Genomic DNA, 21488 nt, shown 5'->3' with positions numbered 1-21488 from the left:
CGGAAGAAGGCAGGGCATGAGAAGAACAAGCGATTTCACCAAAACTGGTACAATTATGTTTTGTTTTGAATTACACATATTCACTGAGTGGAATGGATGAACACACTAGTGGTGTGTGTCAGTTTTTAAAATATGTCAATATAGCCGAATTCTTTGAAAAATAAGTATTTGTTACAGAAACGCCAAAACTGGTGGAGAGATAACTGACGTAATACATTAATGTATAACTTTCCTCCATAAATCACCCAGTGATTGTGTTTTATTTGTGTCCAGGTTTTGTACAACAAAGTGTTAGGTGCACAGTTTTTCTCAGTGTACCACTGCTAAAAGGCACTTTTGAGGAGCCATACTATGAGGACGTTAAGAGTGGCTGCTGAGAGGCCTGCAGCTTTGCATGAAACCAGGATGGCCTTGAGCAGCAGTGAACATGTTCCTTAGAGAGCACAATGGTTGCCCATGCTTATCCCAGAGCACAGTAGGCTGGCATTTAAGCAGATTACATCAAACAGCACGCAACGTTTTGCACATGTTCCCAACACTGTCACACTGCTTTACACATGCTCACACTTCTGCCTTAGTCACACTGGCTCTTTCAAAAATGATTTGGGAATCCACTCATTTATTTTAGACCTGGGCTCAGGCACACTAACTTAAAGTGTCCCTGAAGATGAGATTACCACTCCATTCCTGTTACCATTCTCCACAACATGCTTCTATTGTCTCGCTCTTTGGTCCCTTTAAGCCATTCCTCAGCCCTCCCTCTAACCCGACTCTACTCTGTACGCCTATTGTCTCCTAGCATCTCCCTCTGCTTTGATTTACCTTATCCTGTACATATTTTATTGAGTAGATGTGCTATTCCCCTCCCTCCATCTTTCTTGATGTTGCTCCAAACCCCAGCATACGGTATCTCCGTTCACATAAATCAGGCCTCCCTTCCCAACCTGTTTTTGTGCATCTTCTGTATCCCTCCATACTTGCCGTCATGTGCCTCATTCTTACTTTCAAATTCAGTAGAGGTGTAATTCCCGCAAACTTAGTGGCATGTCAGCATCTTAAAGTTAGAAATGGCATTACATCAGCCCATGCGCTGTGAATGTTTGCTTCCTTTTTTTCCCCAGGCCTCAACTCCACAATGATATTTTTTTATTGATCCTATGACTGTACCCAGAAGGAATCTTGATGAGCCGTGCCCTAATCGTCAACCATTCTTCTGTTCTCAGTGTCAGCTTTGCCCCAAACCCTCCTCTTTCCTGACCGGAAGTGCCTTCCCAGTTCATGGGTGACGCGTGCATGACCACTGTTGTCCTGGTCTGCCAGTTTTAGGAATTGAAGGTAGGTCTATGCAGGGAAACCACGCAGAATGCCAAAGCAGCCGAATGCAGCAGGGATGAAACATATCTCGATTAAAGGTGAATAAGTCACTGACTGAATAATATTCCTATATTGGAGACAATGCTTTACAATAGCTTAGAACTTGAAGAAACTGGATACTAAAATGGATGGAAGCTGTAAAGATATATTCTATCAATTAGGATGATATAACCACATATCCGAAAATATGGTACGTGGTTATAACAACTATAGTGGAACGATAATTCTTTTGAGATTGTATTTTGAATAATCTACAAATGGGCTGGGAGGATAGCTCGGGGACAACGGAAGCAAGACAACACATAGTAACACAGGTTCAAATCCTGAGTTCCCACTTAGAGACTGGCCTCTGGTATTAAGCGTGTTATAAAAGAAAAACTATAATTATGAAGCATGTAATGTGAAAAGAATTGTTTCTCAACTATATTTGCCATAACAAAGCCTTGAAAAAGAACATAGGGGTTTAAACATGTGTTAGCATAGTTCCTTGACAAAAATTGAATAGTTAATGGTTTGGTGCTTTGGCAAAGGGACCCATCAAAACAATATCTATACCAAATATGTTTATTGTGTAAAAGAGACTCATGAATAGATCAAATGGATTGTGAAACCAACAATGTGTATTGTGTAAACTGGGATCTTTTGACTAAATTGACAGACTATGGTGGCATATGTTAATGGGATTAAGACACATAAGGCACGTACAATAAATAAAAAAAATATCACTTTTTGAGATCTATGATAACATAAGTAAATTGATAGACAATTTAAATTTGAAAACTAAAATTCAACTATCTCACATAATTAAAATAATTGAAACTCAGAGATTGTGCGATAGTCCACATGGAACTTTACAATAGATCTATGAGGTAGGTAGCCTAGGTGGCAAACTGTAATTAAACTCAGTAAAAAAGCAGTGTCAAAGTGCACATGCTTGGTTTAGTGAGCCACTTCTCTGCGTGAATGGCTGAGTTAATGCAATTTCTGGAACATTTATTTATCCACTCAATTTCATGAAGTATATCTTTTCCATGAATTTTAAACCTATTTCAACATCAACCAAACTCGCATAAAACTTGCTTAGGCCACGGATCACAACAATACTCAAGTTTGGATACCCCAGTTAGATCAATGACAGAAATAATTTCCAATGATAAAAGGCAAATGCATGTTCTATTGGAAAACAACTTTTGTAAGCTTAAATTGGATTTTTTGTTCTTACCTTTAAGAGTGGCTTTTTTGAGAACTTTCATGGCGTACAGCTGCCCGGCATCTAGCCCTTTGATCTTCCTCACTAGAAATACCTTCAACAAAGCAATAGGAAAGTGTCAGGAATCATAGTGTTCGAACAAGGCAAATTTTGCATAGGTCTTCAAAAGTACCACAGCCAAAGAGAAACTCTACACCTCCTTAGTTCATGGAACGTTGTGCGATGCGTTGCAATCCCATTTACAGCTGAGCCCCACATACCCACAGCCTGTTGGAAAGGAATCCTACAGAGGCCTTCAATTTTCTATCATGTAGCTTGAGCAGCAATTCACAGTTGAAGGTGATCAATGCTTGGACATGAGATTTTAAGTGTACCTAGACATTAAAACACAGTAGCTCACTCCTGGAATCCAAATAAAACTTCAACTCATTGAAATGCAAGCCAAAATCCTTCTTCCACAAGATGCTTTCAATTTTCTGAAATATGGAAGTGGGTGGTGGACAGTGCAAACCAGGCGAAAAAGTGCAGTTTGTTTTTCAAGAAACAATGCATGTATGACTTACACTGAAAGGATGACAATGACCAAATTATTCACCATAGTGACTACCTTACCCCTAGTGCATAGTCCCCTTTCCTCTATACTTGTGGCATATTCCGTCCATCGGGACGGGACTGCAGCACTTTTCAAACATCAAAACATTAACTTTTGTGTCCTTCTTTTATTTCTACACAGGGACACCGCACGTGACTGAAGCCCCGTCTTCCTGAGCTCCACCCACTCCCACTCCACTGAGCATCGCCCTTCAGTACTTTTCTATCTCCAGCTTCCAGGACCATTTAGCAACAATAGAGGATACTTAATAGAGGGGACGGCAGGCCTATGGAGGAAAGGGGACTATGGACTAGGAATAAGGTTTTCACTGCGGTGAGTAATTTTGTCATACACGTACGTCCCGTCCCCCTTCCTCTATAATTGTGGGAGATTGTCAAGCACTGACCAAAGAAAAATGGGTGGATGGAAATTTCCCGTATTGGAACACATTCTTAAGAACTTCCTGGCCAAATTTGGCATCAGCCCGGGAGCTCAGGTCAAGACAATGTCTGCAAAAGGCCGAAGGGGGAAGCCCAAGTAGAAGCCTTGGCTATGGACTCCCAAGTGACATATTTTTGGAAGGCAAGAGCAGCCGCTTTGCCACAGATCAGATGTGGATGAATGCCCTTTGGGAGATGAAGGCCTTGAGTTTTGTAGGCCTCGGAAATACATGAAGCTATCCAACGAGAGATGGATACTTTCGAGGCTGGTTTCCATAACAAAGAGTTGTGAAGAACTTCTAAATTCGCTCGTTCTGTCGAGGTAAAACTTCAGAGCACGTCTGATGACTAGGTTGTGTAAAACCCTCTGGGCATCGGAGACCGAGTTCGGAAGAAAACTGGTAAAGATATTGACTGGTTTAAATGGAATTCATAAACAAATTTGAGAAGGAAAGAAGGGTGAGTGTGGAGCAGAACATTATCCTTGTGGAAAGTTAGGAACGGATGTTCTACAGAGAGAGCTTGAAGCTCACTTATTCGTCTCGTAGATGTTACAGCAATCAAAAAGGCCACCTTCCAAGAAAGGTAATTGAGCTCGGTAGTTGCCATAGGTTCAAAAGGTTTATGACATAAGGCGGTCAGGACCACATTCAGATCACATTTGGGACGAGGGTCCTGAACCAGTGGAAAAAGATGAATAAAACCTTCAAAATGTCTCTTGATGACTGGGTTTTCCAGTGAAAAAGAGCAACTGTCTGTGGATAGATAAGCCGCAATGCTAGATAGGTATGTCCTGCATGATAAGACATGGATGCCAGAGGCTGCAAGGTCAGCTACAAAAGACAAGACACAGTCAATAGAAGCCTGTCTGGGATCAAGCTGTTTAGCTAGACACCAATGACAAAATCGGAGCCATTTGCTCCTGAGTTGAGCTCTTGTAGAGGGCTTATGTGCCGCTTTAATTATACGCATGTTATCCTTGGAGAGTTCGAACTGAGCTAATGATTGGAACTCAAGTACCAGGCCGCTAATCTGAAGGATTGTGGGGCGGGGTGCCACAACTGGTGATCGCTTTGGAGAAGGTGGTCAGGAATCTGAGGCAACCTCATCGGGGTGCACACCGACAGGTGCTGCAGTTCCAAAAACCAGAACCTGGCTGGCCACCAAGGAGCTATGAAGAGGAGAGTGCAGTTGGAAGTACTCCTGAGTTTCCAGAGCGACCGATGAATCAGTGGAAAAGGAGGAAAAGTAAGCCTTCATGTTGTCCAACGGGATCCCGAGAGTGTCCCCCAAGGAAGACACTCAGAGCCCGTCCCTGGAAGCATAAAGAGGAAGTTTCCTGTTCGTTGAGGTTGCAAAGAGGTCCACCGTTGGAGAACCCCAAAGCTCGAAGATCTTGGTGAGAACATTGGTGTTGATCTCCCGCTCGTAATTCGTTGCAGAGTTTTGGCTGAGGGAGCCTGCAGCCACAATGATGTGACCTGGAATGTGCACTGCTTGAAGCCAGACTTTGTGTTAGATAGCGCAATTCCAAATTTGGATAGCTAGGTCCACCAGAGGAGGAGACTTGCTGTCCCCCTGTTTGTTGATGTAGAACATCGCTATGGAATTGTCAGTGCAAATTTGAACCACACTATTGGTAATAGAGGGTTGAAAAGCCTCGAGTGCCAGAAAAACTTCCAGGAGCTTCAGATAATTGACATGGGCCACCTATCTTGGAGCGTCCACAAATCGTACACCTCGAGGTGACGCAGTGTCGCTCCCCATGCTGAAAGGGAGGAGTCTGTAGTAACCATTACTTGTGGGCAGGGCTCCTTGAAGGAGGTCTCCACTGAAAGGTTGCTGGTGGACAACCACCATTGAAGATCCGCCATCATGCAGGATGGGATTTGAATCATCTTGCAGGCTGGATCCGTAGCCTGGGACCAGCAACTCACAAGAGCAAGCTGAGTGCACCTCATTTTCAGTCGTGCAAGAGGTATAGCTAACACGCAAGAGGCCAGGAGGACCAGGAGTCTCTGGAACCACCAGGTCGATATGTGGGAGGACTGCAGGAAGAGCTGGCACGTGGTTGAAAGGTCCCCAATCCTGTCCTCATTCAGGAACACTCTGGTACTGACGGTATCCCAACAGATTCCCAGAAAGATCAGGTCTTGAGCAACCGTCATCGACGATTTCCGCCAGTTCACCAAGAGCCTGAGAGAAATGGAACAGGAGCTGAAGGAGTGACTGAAGATTGGCCATTGTGTCTTGTGGGCAAGGACTGTGCAGGATCCAATCTACCAAGTATGGATGCACATGAACCTCCTGCAGTCTGAGAAACTCTGCAATGACCGCCATCATCTCCGTAAAGACAGGCAGTGCCAAGCTGAGACCAAACGGTAGCACTCGATACTGGAAGTGTTCAGTTCCCACGCAGATATTTTCGATGGAGGCTCCAGATCAGGATATGCAAGTAGGCATCCTGAGGGTCTATCACACTGAGCCAATCACCCTTCCGGAGAGAGGACTTTATCTGGTTGGGCATAATCATCTTGAATTGGGCATAATCATCTTGAATTTCTCTTAGGGTAGAAAGAGATGGAAATTGGAGAGGTCGAGGATAGTGCGCAGGCCAGCCTGGTTGGGTTTGGGCACTGTAAACAGAAAGGAGTAATAGCCCTCCCTTTGATCCTGCAAGGGAACAGGCTCCACTGCTCTGAGGTCTAGACGTTCCTGTACCTCGGCTCTGAGGGAGGGCGACCCAGTCTGTTGAAGAGGAGGGTGCAGGGGTGGGGTACGGAGGAGGGGCAAGCGAAAACCGACCCGGGAGATGGACAATATCCATCAGTCTTCTGTGATGGTCTGCCACACCTCCAGATGAGATGAAATTCGTCCTCCCACTGGAGTCTCCTGCGACCAATGAAAAATATCATTTAGATATTTTATCGGCGGGGAGACCACCCGTTTTTGAAGAGTAGGCTGTTGACCGAGAGAAACCCGGGCCACCTTGCCTTTGCTGCTTGCGGTGAGGCCCACCAGCAGGAGTCTCTGCGCGGTGTGCACGGTGGTCCTGAAACCCTTTGAAACCAGAGAAGGACCTTATTTGAGACCCCAACATCTGAGTATATGTCACGCCGCCTGTCCTGGGGTCTCCTTACCCGCTACGGCGCTCCCCGTCCTGGAGGTTGTATCCCCGCTTTCGGCTTCAGGGTCCGGGGCTGTCCTGGGTCTCGGGCGCTTCCGGGTCTCCTGTGCGCACTGCTTTGCGCATGCGCGGGCGTCCGCTCTCCACTCTCCGCGCATGCGTGGTGTGCAGGATGCTCGATTCGGGGAGATCTGCGGCTCAAGCCTCGTTGTGGGTTATCCAATGCCTGGGAGGCGGCACGGCTTGCGTTGCAAGCCTCCCAGGTGCTGGTGGGCCTATTTAAGGAGCCCTGATCCTTTTCAAAACCGCGTCTCAACGCGGTTTGTACGGATCGTGTTTTCGCTGCCCTTGTGTTGCCTTCCCGTTTTCCTGTTGTCTTCCTCCTGCCCTTGTTCTGCCTGGGGCTACCCTGCCTCCGTACCTGTTCTGCCTCGCTCCCTCCTTCCTGCTTCCATTCTGATTCTGAGTTCCCGCTGGCCCTCCTTGGTTCTGGTCCCTGTCATTCCTTTCCTGCCTGCCTGGCTCAGCCCTTCCTGATTCCATCTGGTTCAGAGTTCCCTTTGCTCTTTCTGGTTCTCGTAGCTCTCCTCACCTGCCAGCCTACTCCTCTTGCTGCCTAGTCGTCGCTCCTGGAGGAACAGTTCTGCTTCTGGTCCCCCTGATCTTCATCAGCATCCGTCGGGATCACACTGCCTCCTGTGGACCTTGAACCTTCTACCCAGAGACTCCCCCTGTCAGTGCTTGCACTGTCCTGACGCCGCGCAAATCAGGGGTGAGCCAACCCGTGGCGTTGGGAGCCGGTTCACCTCCAATCCGGTTCCATTCGGGATGGTGTTGGGCTGGTTCCCCGCGCCATCAGTCACGTCTCCACGGATCATCTGACAGCCTGGACTCATCACCAAGGAACCCAACCGGACGAACAGGTACGCAGCGTTCTCGTGACGCTATTTACAACAGATTGAGACGCCTGTCTTCAGACACCTCGGACTCTGCGATGGAAGAGGATCTGTGTCTTCGTAATGAGCTTCAAGCGCTTCGTGCTGAGATGGCGGCACTCCGTCAGGAGAATGTAACATTACGCCAAATGGTGACACAGAACGTTGGTGCCATTCCACAGCCCGAAAGTCCCATGGCTCACACTGCTCCCATCAAGTTCGATGGAGATCCCCGCCGTGTGGGTGAATTCTACAACCATTGCCGCATACACTTTCTCTTCCGTTCAACTCACTTTACCAATGACAAGGCCAAGATCGGATACATATTGGGCAACTTGTCTGGAAACGCGCTTGCCTGGGCAACTCCTTTGGTCGTTACCAATAACCCAATCCTGAATGATTTTGTAGCCTTTGAGAAGGCATTCTTGGATGTGTTTCAATCCCCCAATCTGGCTTCAGCAGCACAGAACCAATTGATGGACCTACAACAAGCCAATACTGACATCATCTCTTACATCAGCCGTTTCCGTCAATTAGCAACTGACTCCTTATGGCCAGAGGTAACGCAAAAGACCTTGTTTCGCCGGGGATTAAGAGAGGAATACAAGGATGAATTGTTACACATTCCTGAACCTGACGATCTGCAGAAACTTATTGATCAAGTTTTGAGAATAGACCAGAGGTTGGCCGAGAGAAAAGGAGAGAGACGACGGTTTGAGAAGGGAAACCCCAGACCACTGACTCTACCGACTGGGATGTCAGCACCTTCGGATTCTGCCCAGGAACCAATGCAACTGGGATCTGTAAGGGGCCCTTTATCGGAAGAGGAGAAGAAGCGCAGGAGAAGTCAGCGACTGTGTTTGTACTGCGGAGGTGCTGGTCATTTTCTGGGTACCTGCCCTCTGCGTCCTATCAAGAAAGGGGGAAACTAGAAGACCTGTCATCTAAGGGAAAGGCTACGACAGGTCCTTTCTTGCTTTCAGACCTTTCCAGTCCTGGGGTACAACTGCCCCCCATGCAGCCCGCCGTCTTAATGATTCTAGAGATCACTTTGAAGTGGCTTGATAAAACGGTTGATGTCCATGGTCTATTAGATTGCGGGGCCTCCGGAAACTACATAGACGAGGCATTCGCCATCAACATTGGTATGCCTTTACTTACCAGAAGAACTGTTATACCGGTAGAGGTCATCGATGGTACACCTTTGGCTTCCGGTCCCATCTGGTTGCATACAGTCGGCATGCTATTGCAAATCAAGGGGCATGAAGAAAGGATAGCCCTCGACGTCATCAAGTCACCTTCGTATCCAGTGGTTTTGGGACTGCCTTGGCTTTTGCGACACAATCCTACAATCAATTGGGAGTCCCGCACTTTGAAGTTTGTTTCTGCCTTTTGCCTCCATGAATGTTGCTGCCACAATACATCCTTGAAGTCTACATCCTCTATCCCTCTAGTCCCGGGAGGGGACTCATCTGCTTTATGTTCCTTGTCCCAGATTCCGAATGTTTATGCCGACCTTTGTACAGTGTTTTCTGAGCCCGGAGAAATACCTCTTCCTCCTCACAGGACATTTGACTGTCCCATAGACCTGATTCCTGGTGCCGTGATTCCTCATGGGAAGTTATACTCTCTAACTCAGTCTGAAAGACAGGTACTCCGGGATTATCTGGATGATTGTTCTAAGAAGGTTTACATCGTACCTTCCAAATCCTCCGCCGGTTTCCCGCTGTTCTTTGTCAAAAAGAAAGAGGGGACCCTGCGGCCCTGTATCGATTACCGCCAATTGAATGACATAACACTCAAGGACAGGTACCCATTACCTTTGATTCGGAACATCATGGAGTCCTTACGTTCTGCCAATGTCTTCACTAAGTTGGATCTCCGGGGAGCCTACCACCTGGTTAGAATCAAAGAGGGCGACAAGTGGAAGACGGCATTCAAGACACCCTTTGGGCACTATGAATACAGGGTAATGCCCTTCGGGTTGTGTAATGCCCCAGCCGTCTTCCAACGGTTTATGGACAACGTCTTTGGCGACTTGGTTGGCATCTCGGTCTGGGTTTACCTGGACGACATCCTGATCTTCTCGGACAATCTGAAGGAACATGTCTCGCATGTCCGTGAAGTACTTCTGCGACTGTCACGTAATCACCTGTACGCCAAACCGAAAAGTGTTTGTTTCATCGGAATAGCATGGAGTTCCTGGGATACGTAATCAGCAATGCAGGTATACACATGGATTCGGGCAAAGTGAAGGCTATCCAGAACTGGAAACAACCACATGATTTGAAGTCCCTTCAGCGGTTCTTGGGGTTCGCCAACTTATATCAGCGTTTTATTCCACAGTTTTCACAGGTTACGGCCCCATTGACACGTCTGACCAGTGTTAAGATACCTTTCCTTTGGGATCAAGAGGCATGAACAGCTTTTGACTGCTTAAAGACAGCGTTCAGTACAGCTCCTGTTTTGCGTCATCCTAACGATGAGATGCCCTATGTCATCGAAGTGGATGCCTCCAACTTCGCTGTTGGAGCGGTCCTCTTGCAAAAGCATCCTTCGTCCGGCGACGAACACCCTGTGGCCTATTACTCACGGAAACTCACCTCCAGTGAGCTGAACTACGCAGTCATTGAAAAAGAACTTTTGGCCATCAAGACGGCATTCGAAGAGTGGAGGCATCATTTGATTGGTGGTCGTTTCCCTGTAGAAGTCCGTACTGACCATCGCAACTTGCAGTTCCTACGATCATTGCAGTGTCGCACCGCTCGCCAAGCCCGATGGGCCTTCTTCTTCTCTCACTATGACTTTAATATCACATACATTCCTAGCTCCCAGAACCAAAAGGCTGATGCCTTATCCCGATCCTTGGAGAAGGAAGAAGTGGGAGTCGGTTTGAACACGCCTATGATATCTCCCAAACACTTTCTACTGACCTAAACTCCGCATCTCCAGAGGATCATTCAAGAGACCTTGAGGGATCCGGAACGTGTCAATCTGCTGAAGAAACCCCAGATCTGCGAACGTGATGGTTTTCTGTTCTTTCTGAACCGGTTATACATACCATCGACTGCCCTTCACTTGGACATTCTACATGGTTTTCACGATTCTCAAGTAGCTGGTCATCGTGGTATCAAGGCTACCCAGGAGTTGATCTCCAGACAATTCTGGTGGCCTGGATGGGCCAAAGAAGTAAAAATCGTATGTGGAAAGTTGTCCAATCTGTGCTCAGACGAAGACGCCCAGAAGAAAGCCTTTGGGGCTACTTAAGCCTACCGAAACACCACCCTACCCTTGGCATACTATCCCCACGGACTTCATTGTTGAGCTTCCGCCCTCTAAGGGTCACACTTGTGTCATGGTGGTCGTGGATTGCTTCACTAAATACGCACACTTCATTCCTTTCATGAAGATCCCAACTTCCTCCCAGATGGCTTTGGCATTTCTACACAACATTTATCGGTTACATGGACTCCCAGAGAAGATCATCTCTGATCGTGGTTCACAATTTCTTTCTTCTTTCTGGCATCAGTTGTGTAATCATCTAGGTATCCACAGAGCCTTGAGCTTAGGCTATCACCCGCACACCAATGGTCAGACCGAAAGGACGAATCAAACCGTGGAGCAATACTTACGTTGCTATGCCAATGCCACTGTCAAACTGGCTAAGGTACCTGGATCTGGCGGAAGTTTCCTATAATAATGCGGCCCATGCTGCCACCGGCATCAGTCCCTTTTTTTGTTCAGCCGGACAACATCCCAAGCTGGTTCCCTTCTCACCTGTGATGCCCAGCACTGTTCCGTCTGCGGATCAATTGGTCTTCAATATTCAGAAACAGCATGACCTGGCCCGGAGTACCCTTACAGAGACACGAGAGCGCATGAAGGAGCAGGCTGATAAGGGCCGAACCACAGAGCCCGATTTCCAGGTGGGCGATCTGGTTTAGTTGTCTTCCAAGAACCTGCCTGTTCGCAATTTACCCACTAAGTTGGCACCCCGGTTCTATGGGCCTTTCAGGATTGCCAAACGTTTGTCTTCAGTGGCTTTTCGATTAGTGCTGCCCCTCACTTGGAGAATACACCCTGTATTTCATGTCTCCCTTTTGAAGCCCTATGTGAAGGATGTCTTTAGGCGCTCTGGTCCACGACCCTCCTCTGTTCTGGTACAGGGGGTTCCTGAGTTTGAGGTTCAGGAGATCTGTGATTCACGGATTCGTCGGGGTGTACTCCAATTCTTAATCGATTGGAAGGGTTATCCTGCTTGTGATCGCAGTTGGGAGCCGCGCTGTAATGTGCACGCTCCCCGGCTTATCCGTGAATTCTTTCTTCGTTTTCCCTGGAAACCTGGGGCCCCGGGTCTTTCTGGGAGGGGGCATGGTGTCACGCCACCTGTCCTGGGGTCTCCTTACCCGCTACGGCGCTCCCCGTCCTGGAGGTTGTATCCCCGCTTTCGGCTTCGGGGTCCAGGGCTGTCCTGGGTCTCGGGCGCTTCCGGGTCTCCTGTGCGCACTGCTTTGCGCATGCGCGGGCGTCCGCTCTCCGCTCTCCGCGCATGCGGTGCGCAGGATGCTCGATTCGGGGAGATCTGCGCCTCAAGCCTCGTTGTGGGTTATCCAATGCCTGGGAGGCGGCACGGCTTGCGTTGCAAGCCTCCCAGGTGCTGGTGGGCCTATTTAAGGAGCCCTGATCCTTTTCAAAACCGCGTCTCAACGCGGTTTGTACGGATCGTGTTTTCGCTGCCCTTGTGTTGCCTTCCCGTTTTCCTGTTGTCTTCCTCCTGCCCTGGTTCTGCCTGGGGCTACCCTGCCTCCTTACCTGTTCTGCCTCGCTCCCTCCTTCCTGCTTCCATTCTGATTTTGAGTTCCCGCTGGCCCTCCTTGGTTCTGGTCCCTGTCATTCCTTTCCTGCCTGCCTGGCTCAGCCCTTCCTGATTCCATCTGGTTCAGAGTTCCCTTTGCTCCTTCTGGTTCTCGTAGCTCTTCTCACCTGCCAGCCTACTCCTCTTGCTGCCTAGTAGTCGCTCCTGGAGGAACAGTTCTGCTTCTGGTCTCCCGATCTTCATCAGCATCCGTCGGGATCACACTGCCTCCTGTGGACATTGAACCTTCTACCCAGAGACTCCCCCTGTCAGTGCTTGCACTGTCCTGACGCCACGCAAATCAGGGGTGAGCCAACCCGTGGCGTTGGGAGCCGGTTCACCTCCAATCCGGTTCCATTCGGGCTGGTGTTGGGCTGGTTCCCCGCGCCATCAGTCACGTCTCCATGGATCATCTGACAGCCTGGCCTCATCACCAAGGAACCCAACCGGACGAACAGGTACGCAGCGTTCTCGTGACACTATTTACAACAGTTTAAGCTGCCTTGGTAGGGTTTTGGCAAGGACCGACAATGACTTAGCAGTTTGTGTGCTTGCCTTTGTTTTGGTGAGTTCATCACCAGTGGAGGAATGGAATAGCTCCTTACCTTTGAAGGGAAGATCAAGTACTTTATCCTGAACCTTCTTCGAGAACTTTGTAGCATGCACCCACGCTCGGAGGGAGATGTCTACTCCAAACATAAGGCCCCGAGCGGAAGTATCAACATGATGGGCTGCGGCCTCCAACAGGTCCTGTGGCAGAACTTTGGCATCAGATAAGCTGTCCTTAAAGTCTTTGAGCCTGTCAGGAGGAATAGATTCCTGAAACTTAGCAAGCTCCTTCCACAGCTTGGGATTAGCAGCCGCCAGGATGAGCTCGGTATTAGCCTGACACAGCTGAAGAGCCGATTTGGAAAATACTTTTTTCCCCAATGGCATCAAGAAGCTTGTCCTCCTTGGAAAGGATCTGAGATGCTACAGTAGAGGATGTAGAGGACGGCTTAGACTGGAGGGTAGCTGCTGCCACCACCATTGATGAGTTGAGTGGACATGCAGTCAGGGATATGTCTTCAGATGCGTGTAGCTTGTAGCGAGTGTCAATGAGGTTTCCCCAGACCTTGCAGGCTTCGGCCAGGACATCCTTTTGAAGGAACAGGCCAGTGTGCTCCTGTGTCGACAGAGTAAAAGCTCCAGAAAGTACACCTTCTTCTGGAACCAGAGGCTCAGGTATTGGGATGTCTAGCACCACAATTGTATCCACAATCTGGTTGTGAAAGGCTCTAATAGGGGTGGGTTGTCGCTGTCCTGGTCAGCTTGATCTTCATCCCGTGCGGCGGGAGCAGAATCCTGATCTGTAGCACGTGACACCTCAGGCCCGAGAGAAGGATTGACTGTGCAACAGGAGTCTTTTGTACAGATCAAAGTGGAGGCAGAGGAGGCAGTGGAGGAGGGGACCCAACTGGAAGTGGTGGAGGAGGTGGCACTACTGGGACCTGCAGAACGATTGCCAGAGCAGGATGTGGTTCAGGTGGCTTAGGATACATTTCCTTGAATAAATCCTTAAAGTATGCCTTCATTGGATCAGAGTGTATAAGCATTTGAAATGTTCCCAAAAACACATCCCTAGAAGAAGGCCTAGGCGCTGGTGTGGGTAGAGGCCGCTCTGAAGGGGCATACCATTAGGATTTCAAAGAGGATGGTTGCTAGGACGGCCTTCCACCAACTGGAGGGTGGAACAATTGTTATCAACAAAACTGGGAAAAGGCTGCTCAGCCCCAAAAACAGGCCCCTCGGTACCAGTCGTTGAGAACGTTGGTGTGATAGAGGTAGTCAAAATGGCCACCGCAGACCACGGGGGTTGGACCGCCATTTTGTTAATGCCTGAGCTGAACTGCGTCACAGGTGTCAGTAAGGCCGTGGTCCCCACAGGTGTATCAGGGGATTTATATTCCATTTTAGCCTTGTGACAAGGCACCTCGGTAGAGCCTGTGCTAGCAGATCGAGATTGCTTTTCTGACCCCTTAGAGACTGCAGGCGAATTAGCCCCCAGCGAGGCAACATCGGCGGAGCCGGTACTCGAAGACTTAACGTGTTTAACCGGCTTCTTTGCCCCATCAGCAGGATCGCTTCGATCACAGGCCTGAGTGCGGGAAGGCTTACGGTCACCACCTGAAGCTTGAGCCCTCGAAGGGGGCCCTCAATATTGCTGGTCTTAGATATAACCCCAAGACGGGGATCCTCGGGGGTAACCCCTGTACGTTTAGTCACCTTAACAGGAACCTTGAGTCGAGACTCGGTACAATTAGTTCCAGATTTGGAAACCTCAGGATTTACCCCAGTGACAAGTGCCCCAGAAGTAGTGGGCCTAAATTTAGCCCCCAAAAGGGGAACCTCAGATGAAGATCCGGTCCTCACAGCCCCTTTGCAGGGAGCCTCAGAGGAAACTCTGGATTGCTGGTTAGATCCCTCAAGGAGATCCCTCGTACCAGAGCCACTTAGGCCCCTCCTGGAACCAGAAAACCCAAGGAAGGAGTACCCTGGGCGTGGTGCCTTAAAAAAATGAACTTACCGGCCTCTTCCTTTTTTCTGTAATGAACTGCTGTAAATGTGGAGGAGGAATTCACTGGAACACCTCCTCCCACCTGACAATCTGACGCTGGAGTGCCCGGACGGAGAGGGTGTCGCAGTAGAAGCACGAGTTCTACCGATGTGCTGAGCCCAAGCACTCCAGGCAGAGAGAGTGGGGATCCGCGCTGGCAAAACGATATTCGCACGAAGAACAGGACACAAATCCCAGATGCTCCGGCATAGACGAAAGAAAGAAGACCATGGAACCGGAGCAGGAAAATGAAGGACAAAGGAACAAAAAGAAAAATGTTTCCTAAAATGCAAGTGCGTCCAATCCCGAGCAGAGAAAAGGACTAAAGGACGATGCACGGGTGGAGCTCAGGAAGGCGGGGCTGCTGTCACGTGTGGTGGCCTCGCGTAAAAATAAAACAGGGACAAAAAAGTACATTTTTTGATGCTTTAAAAGTGCTTTGGTCCCATCCCGGTGGACGGAATGTCCCACAAGTATGGAGGAGAGGGGACTGGACGTAAGAGTATTATTTCCCTAAATCTGTATTTTGTTTTTCAAACTTCTAGAAGTGCTGCTGATCTAAGCTTGCAGATAACAATATGTGATAATTTAATAAAGATATCTTCTCCTGGAGAATACTTTCTGCCTTAAATTAGCGCTCCACGGCTCTTACCAACTGCAGAGTAATTACACCAAACAAATCGTACTGACATACAGAGACAACATATAAAAACAAATAGGTTAAACAAAATCTAATTTCATGCCTTTTTTCATTGCAATAGATTGACAGACAATAGTCTACAAATTGCATCACACCACACATGACTTTTTGATGTTCAAGCAGAATTTATATGCTGGTGTCATTTGCAGGACCTGAGAACAAATCTTCTAATAGCCCGTTTTCCATTTACTTAGCTTGCACAACGTATTTGGCATTCATTGTTTCGGTTCCTTATCAAGAGTACTGGAATATTCATCAGGGTAGTATTAATATATTGAGCGTTATCTGAAAAGTTGATTAAACTCCAAAACGGTATTGAATGTTCTTTACTAAACTGGATCATAGGGTACCAGAAATAAAAGTGAACACACACCACTTAAAATTAAAGTAACTGGTTAGGTCCTCAAAGCAACAACAGGTTTGGATTTAGCTGATTCTGGATTCAATTAGCATTTACACAAGTTTCTCACCCTGCTTTGGACGGCCCTACTTATGGCATGGCAATCTCCTTGAGGATATTATCAGAAGATAGCAGTTCCCAAACATCCAGTATCTCTCTTATGCAATTGTCATATATATCAGAATAAGGTGGCTTTAGAATGTGTAAGACACTCCTTATGGAATGTCCGATGCTAGGCCCAATTTATGTGATACATTTTGGGGAATGTGTTCATGACCTCGAGTTCATCAAAGGTTTACCCTGTTGGAGATACTGCATGAACACCAAAGGTAACCGCTTGCAATTAACAGAGTCTGGCTGATGGTGTCTGCACATTTGGATTGGATTGGTGTTAATGGTAGAGGACATTTTCAGCAATTAATGGTTACTTCTAGGATGTGATTATTAACTTACATGTGATCTTTAATCAAGTGTTTATACATGTTATTGTATTAAGGTAAAATTATTTTATGAGTGTTTTATGTATATTAATATGTGAAATGTGTAAAGTTTTAAACTATAACACATTAATATTAATTTTAATTTCCCATCTGTGAAAGGTACAGTGAGCAAAAAACGTGTGCTGCAAACTGTCATCTCAGAACAGGTTATCATGCCATGTTCTTTCTGGAGAGGAGTGCCTGCTACCGTTTTTTAAATATTTGCAAGGAACTTGGGGTTGGTCACCCTGAGTTACCTGGGGGAAACCAGACGTGGACTCCCTGCTCACTGTGCTCAGAGAGGCACAGCTTCACCTCACTGATGAGGCCCAACAAGGCTGAAACACGTGTATGGGGTTGCTTTTGGTACTCTTGTTCAGAGAGGAATTGCCATAGCATTTCGGTGCTGGACTGCCCATGTGGGCGGAACAAAGACTGATATACAAATGGATATTTCCCATCTGTGAAAGGTACAGTGAGCAAAAAGCGTGTGCTGCAAACTCTCATCTCAGAACAGGTTATCATGAAATGTTCTTTCTGGAGAGGAGCGCCTGCTACCTTTTTTAAAATAAATTAAACATTATGCAATAAATTGAGGCCTCCACATGATCCTTCACATGTAGAATTGATCTGCATTTGTGTCTTTTTTGTCACAGTCATGTATGTAAGTGATCTCTTTCTTGCCAAAGGTTAAGTGGTGTCTTAGGTTCCTTTACTCTACTCTCCCGGGTTTTTGTTCAAAGTCGATAGAGCTATGTGAAACAAAATCACTGTGCTTCTCTTTTTAAAACTATGCAAGATATTAACAAATGCCAAATGTATGACTAGCACGAAGCCGCCCTGTGAACAGTATGCATCTTACATTTTCGAAATGCGCTATTTGTGAGGGCTACGTAGCACTATTTAGCAAGGGGATTATATTATGAACAAGTTATGACAGCATAAATGCTATTTTGCACATACAATGCACATAGATGGGTGGTTTCATTTATACGTTCCCTAGGATGAGCCTTTTTCAGAGCAGGTCCTGAGCGATCAAACTGTCCTCGCATTTTCTTCCCTCTTGAAAGATGGTGAGTAATGGTAAGTGGATACGTTTTGGGAATAGTCTCTCTTAAGCCAAGTTCAGACCAGATCAAAGTTGACAGAATGAGTGCCTAGGTGGGTGGTGCCTTGGTGCACTGGACTGTAAGAGAGACATGCTGGGTCTCTCGGAGAGTGAAGCTTTTGACCTGCAGGTCCTTGGCATGCCCACAGACCACTGTGGAGCCCTACTAGCTTTTTCTCTAGTAATTAAAAGGCACAATTCAGTATTAGTATGCGGCAAGGGACAATGAGCCTGAAAAAAGAAAGCTCATTGGCCCTCGGCCAGGCCTTACCAGAATGACAAGGCACTGAATCACCACCGCAGCTCTGGGTTCCTTCGCCAGTGTACTACTTACCCTGCACTTCCCCCTCTCCCTCTTCCCCTTGCACTTTTTCCCTCCCCTCTACCCGTGCACTTGCGCGATCTAAATGACACCTGGCCTAGTAGGATCGTTGTCTGTCTTCCCCTTGTTCCCCCTCCCTGCCTCGTCGCACCTTGAAACACTTGTTACAAATGCCATATCATATCATATCATATCATATCAATGGCTGCCATGGAGAGGGAGAATGGACTACAGGTGGTCCCTTCTCCCTTTCCACGGCAGGCATTTCGTTTGTTTATTTTTTTTTTACATAATGTTCAACAGCTGCCATGGAAAGGTTAAAGAAACTATGTGTAGTCCCTTCTCCCGATCCCCAGCGGTCATTTATTTTGCTTTTCTTTTGCCCGAGTCGAGAAATGGTGGCAGTGCCATTTCTCGACTCCAGAAAAAGGGCAATTATTTCCACCGGTAGAATGTGCCAGGGTACTAAAGGCAATATGACCCTCGGGGGGGGGGGGGGGGCATTACCGGTCGGTTAATGCCGCATGGGGCTCTGTCAAAGCCCTTGCTTCGCTCAGGCTTCTAACTATGGCGCTGGGGGCATTGCCACCCCACCTCTGGTAAAATTGCCCAAGTGTGGGATAAAACCTCTCACGGTTAGGTATGTTAAAATCAGTGGATGGGCAATCTGCTGGGATGGTCAAGTTCACTCTTATCCCTCCGTTCTACTCAAGCCATGAATATGCAGCTCAGACCGTGCTAAGACATCTCAGTCTAGGAGCGTTTCATCAGCCAAGGTGTAGTTTCTAGGGAGGCGAACATGCAGAGCCCACTGCCAGAGGCGATCTGTACATGGTTCTATGTAGGGTCACTAATGCTCCCATTGTATGGTCCAGATAATATATGGTAAGATATTGGGAGCTTCCAGTCTGTTAACAATGAACGAGACATGGCCCTCACTAAATAGGTTTTATGAGATTCGGGAGCAGTGTGCGCCCTAAAGAGGCCAAACCATTGCATACACGAGACACGTGACTGTGCATGGCAGCTAGAAGGTTGCATCTGTGTGTTTTGCTATCTTGTATAACTGGTGGTGACTAGAAATGGCATTCTTCCAAGACATAACTCTCTGGTCGCCAGCATTAACCTGTTGCACATTGAATCCATCTTTGGATGGATTCCATCTGCATCATTGTATATGTCAGTAAGTTCTTGGCTGGTGGATAATCATATCTGGGAAATATTTGTGGAAATGGTTTTCTATGCAGGGAGATGGGGGAGGGTACAGAAACGTTTGGATGAGACACGGTCGGCCTATTTATTGCCATTATCTTGTGCGCAGCATAGAGAAACGCACACAGAAGAACTGTGCCCAATTTAATTCTGGTCCAAAGTGGTCCAAGCTAAATATCTAGTTTTGAATTCGGAATGTCCTCTTCAGGGGATGTCTCAGTAACAAGGTACTGATGCCTTTATGGTTTATATTCTTGTGTTGTGATGAAGTTTGATATCATACACGTACCTCATGCACTATAAACGTCTGGGGGTTGTGTTTGAATGTTCATGTTCTGTGACACTCACTCGTTTAAATCTAGGTTGTGGTGTCCTGGGCCTATGGATCCACTAGCATAGTCACTCTTCATTCTGGAGAATGTGTTTTTTGAAAAATGGCAATGCGGACTGTAAGGATGCCGCAGAATGTTGTGTAGGCAAACGAAAAATGTGCCTCTGCTGCAGACACCCCAACAAGCAACTGGTTAGAAAAAAATTCTGCTGATAACCATATCAGCAATCTCCCCAACCTCCACCACAAAGATCACACACACTCAATTCTTAATAACAATCAACAATATATTCCCCTGCTTCAAGTAAACCAGAAACGTATCCTCTGGCTGTTAGCTTACCAGTAGGTTTTTTTTCTTTTTTATTATTATTATGATATTTATTGAGCTTGGACCTAGCTTCGAGGAGCAACAGAGCGATTTACAGAGTTTTACAATACAGATACATAACCAAGCGCTTTACAAAGGTATACAACAGTACATATGTATAACAGCGCGCTTTTCAGAGGTAACAACAGAACATATATACAGCGGGGGAAGGATACAGAGGGGCACAGAGGAAGGGTACAGCTGTAGTGGGTGGCGGGGAGGAGAGGGGTGGGTGGCGTCTAGGTGGGACGTGATGGCCTAGGTGTTGAGGAGAGACTCCTTGAAGAGGTGGGTCTTGAGCTTTTTTCTGAATTGTAGGAGCGTGAGGGAGAGTCTTATGCTGACAGAGATGAGGTTCCAGAGTATTGGGGCATAAGCAGAGTAGGCGTGTATCTTTTTTAAAATTATTAATTGTTTGGGTTTATAAATGAAACCTTTACAAATACTTATCAACATGAAATTAAAATGCAATACAATAACAATATACATTCATAAAATAAGCTCACAATTTAAAAACAAGATTAAAAATAACTTATAATTAACCATTCCAAAGTACTTAACATTGCATACATTGCATACATTTTTTGCCTAACATCACTATTCGACATCAATAAATCATCACATTTTCGACAAAACATAATTCAACTAACAAAAAGATTAGCGACATTAACATCAAAAATCTATGAAATAAGGAATCCATGGAGAACTTACTGTTCACAAGCATTAGATCATCACATTTAAAACAGATCGATGGTTCAAAAACCAATAGCATCAAAGACACTAGTGATCTACTTCAAATGACATTGAGATAGAGAAACTTTAAAGACCACTTCTTCCCGGAGAATACACCACTCATCCATAACATTAGTGCAGCATTAAAACAATCCATATAGTATTACAGCAAACCGAAATTTATCTCATTTTCAATGTGTATAAGCCTTCATACAATACTCAGGCTGCACACCGAACTTTAGAAATGAACAGCATTTAGGACGAGGAATCAAAATTAAAAAAAAAAAAAAAAAACTATCTTTAACTTGTTATGGTGTTCACCTTAGTCAATGAATTATACAATAATTTAATTAAAGCCAAAATGAGGCGGATGTTATCTCCCCTTATAGATCTTTCCCAAAAAGATTGTTGCGCTAATTCAGAAGCCTGCGGATAGTAAGTACCCAATAGATGACATCTGCTCTGTTCAAAATAAGAGCAGTATTGTTAAGGATTTCAATCCGGCAATACACACGGGTCTCGCCTAGCATGTAATGCACAAATTAAATACTTATTTATAGTGTCTATAGGTTCAATATTCTAGTGATATACCACTCATATCACACCCTTCTCAAAATACCCCCCAGGTCACACTGGACCAGGAATCAGGCTGGTTGGTAAAGGTAAATATTTATTTATTATTTAAAATTCAAATCAAACACAAAATTT

General features: G+C 46.6%; 1 protein-coding gene across 3 annotated transcripts in view; it reads right to left on the bottom strand.

The window, feature by feature from the left end:
- Positions 1-21488, bottom strand: part of RPS6KA2 (ribosomal protein S6 kinase A2) — a 1317456-nt gene that overhangs the window by 936271 nt on the left and 359697 nt on the right. For all 3 annotated transcript variants that reach the window (XM_069607706.1, XM_069607704.1, XM_069607705.1), the window contains exon 3: positions 2597-2678. In XM_069607706.1, the coding sequence (XP_069463807.1) occupies positions 2597-2627 (31 nt within the window). In that variant the 5' untranslated portion in view covers positions 2628-2678. The remainder of the gene's footprint in view (positions 1-2596; positions 2679-21488) is intronic.

Source organism: Ambystoma mexicanum, chromosome 4q, assembly GCF_040938575.1.
Source record: "Ambystoma mexicanum isolate Mex_15411 chromosome 4q, UKY_AmexF1_1, whole genome shotgun sequence".
NCBI classification, from domain to species: Eukaryota; Metazoa; Chordata; class Amphibia; order Caudata; family Ambystomatidae; genus Ambystoma; species Ambystoma mexicanum.
Note: the sequence above shows the minus strand (reverse complement) of the source record. Positions and strands in the feature narration are given on the sequence as shown.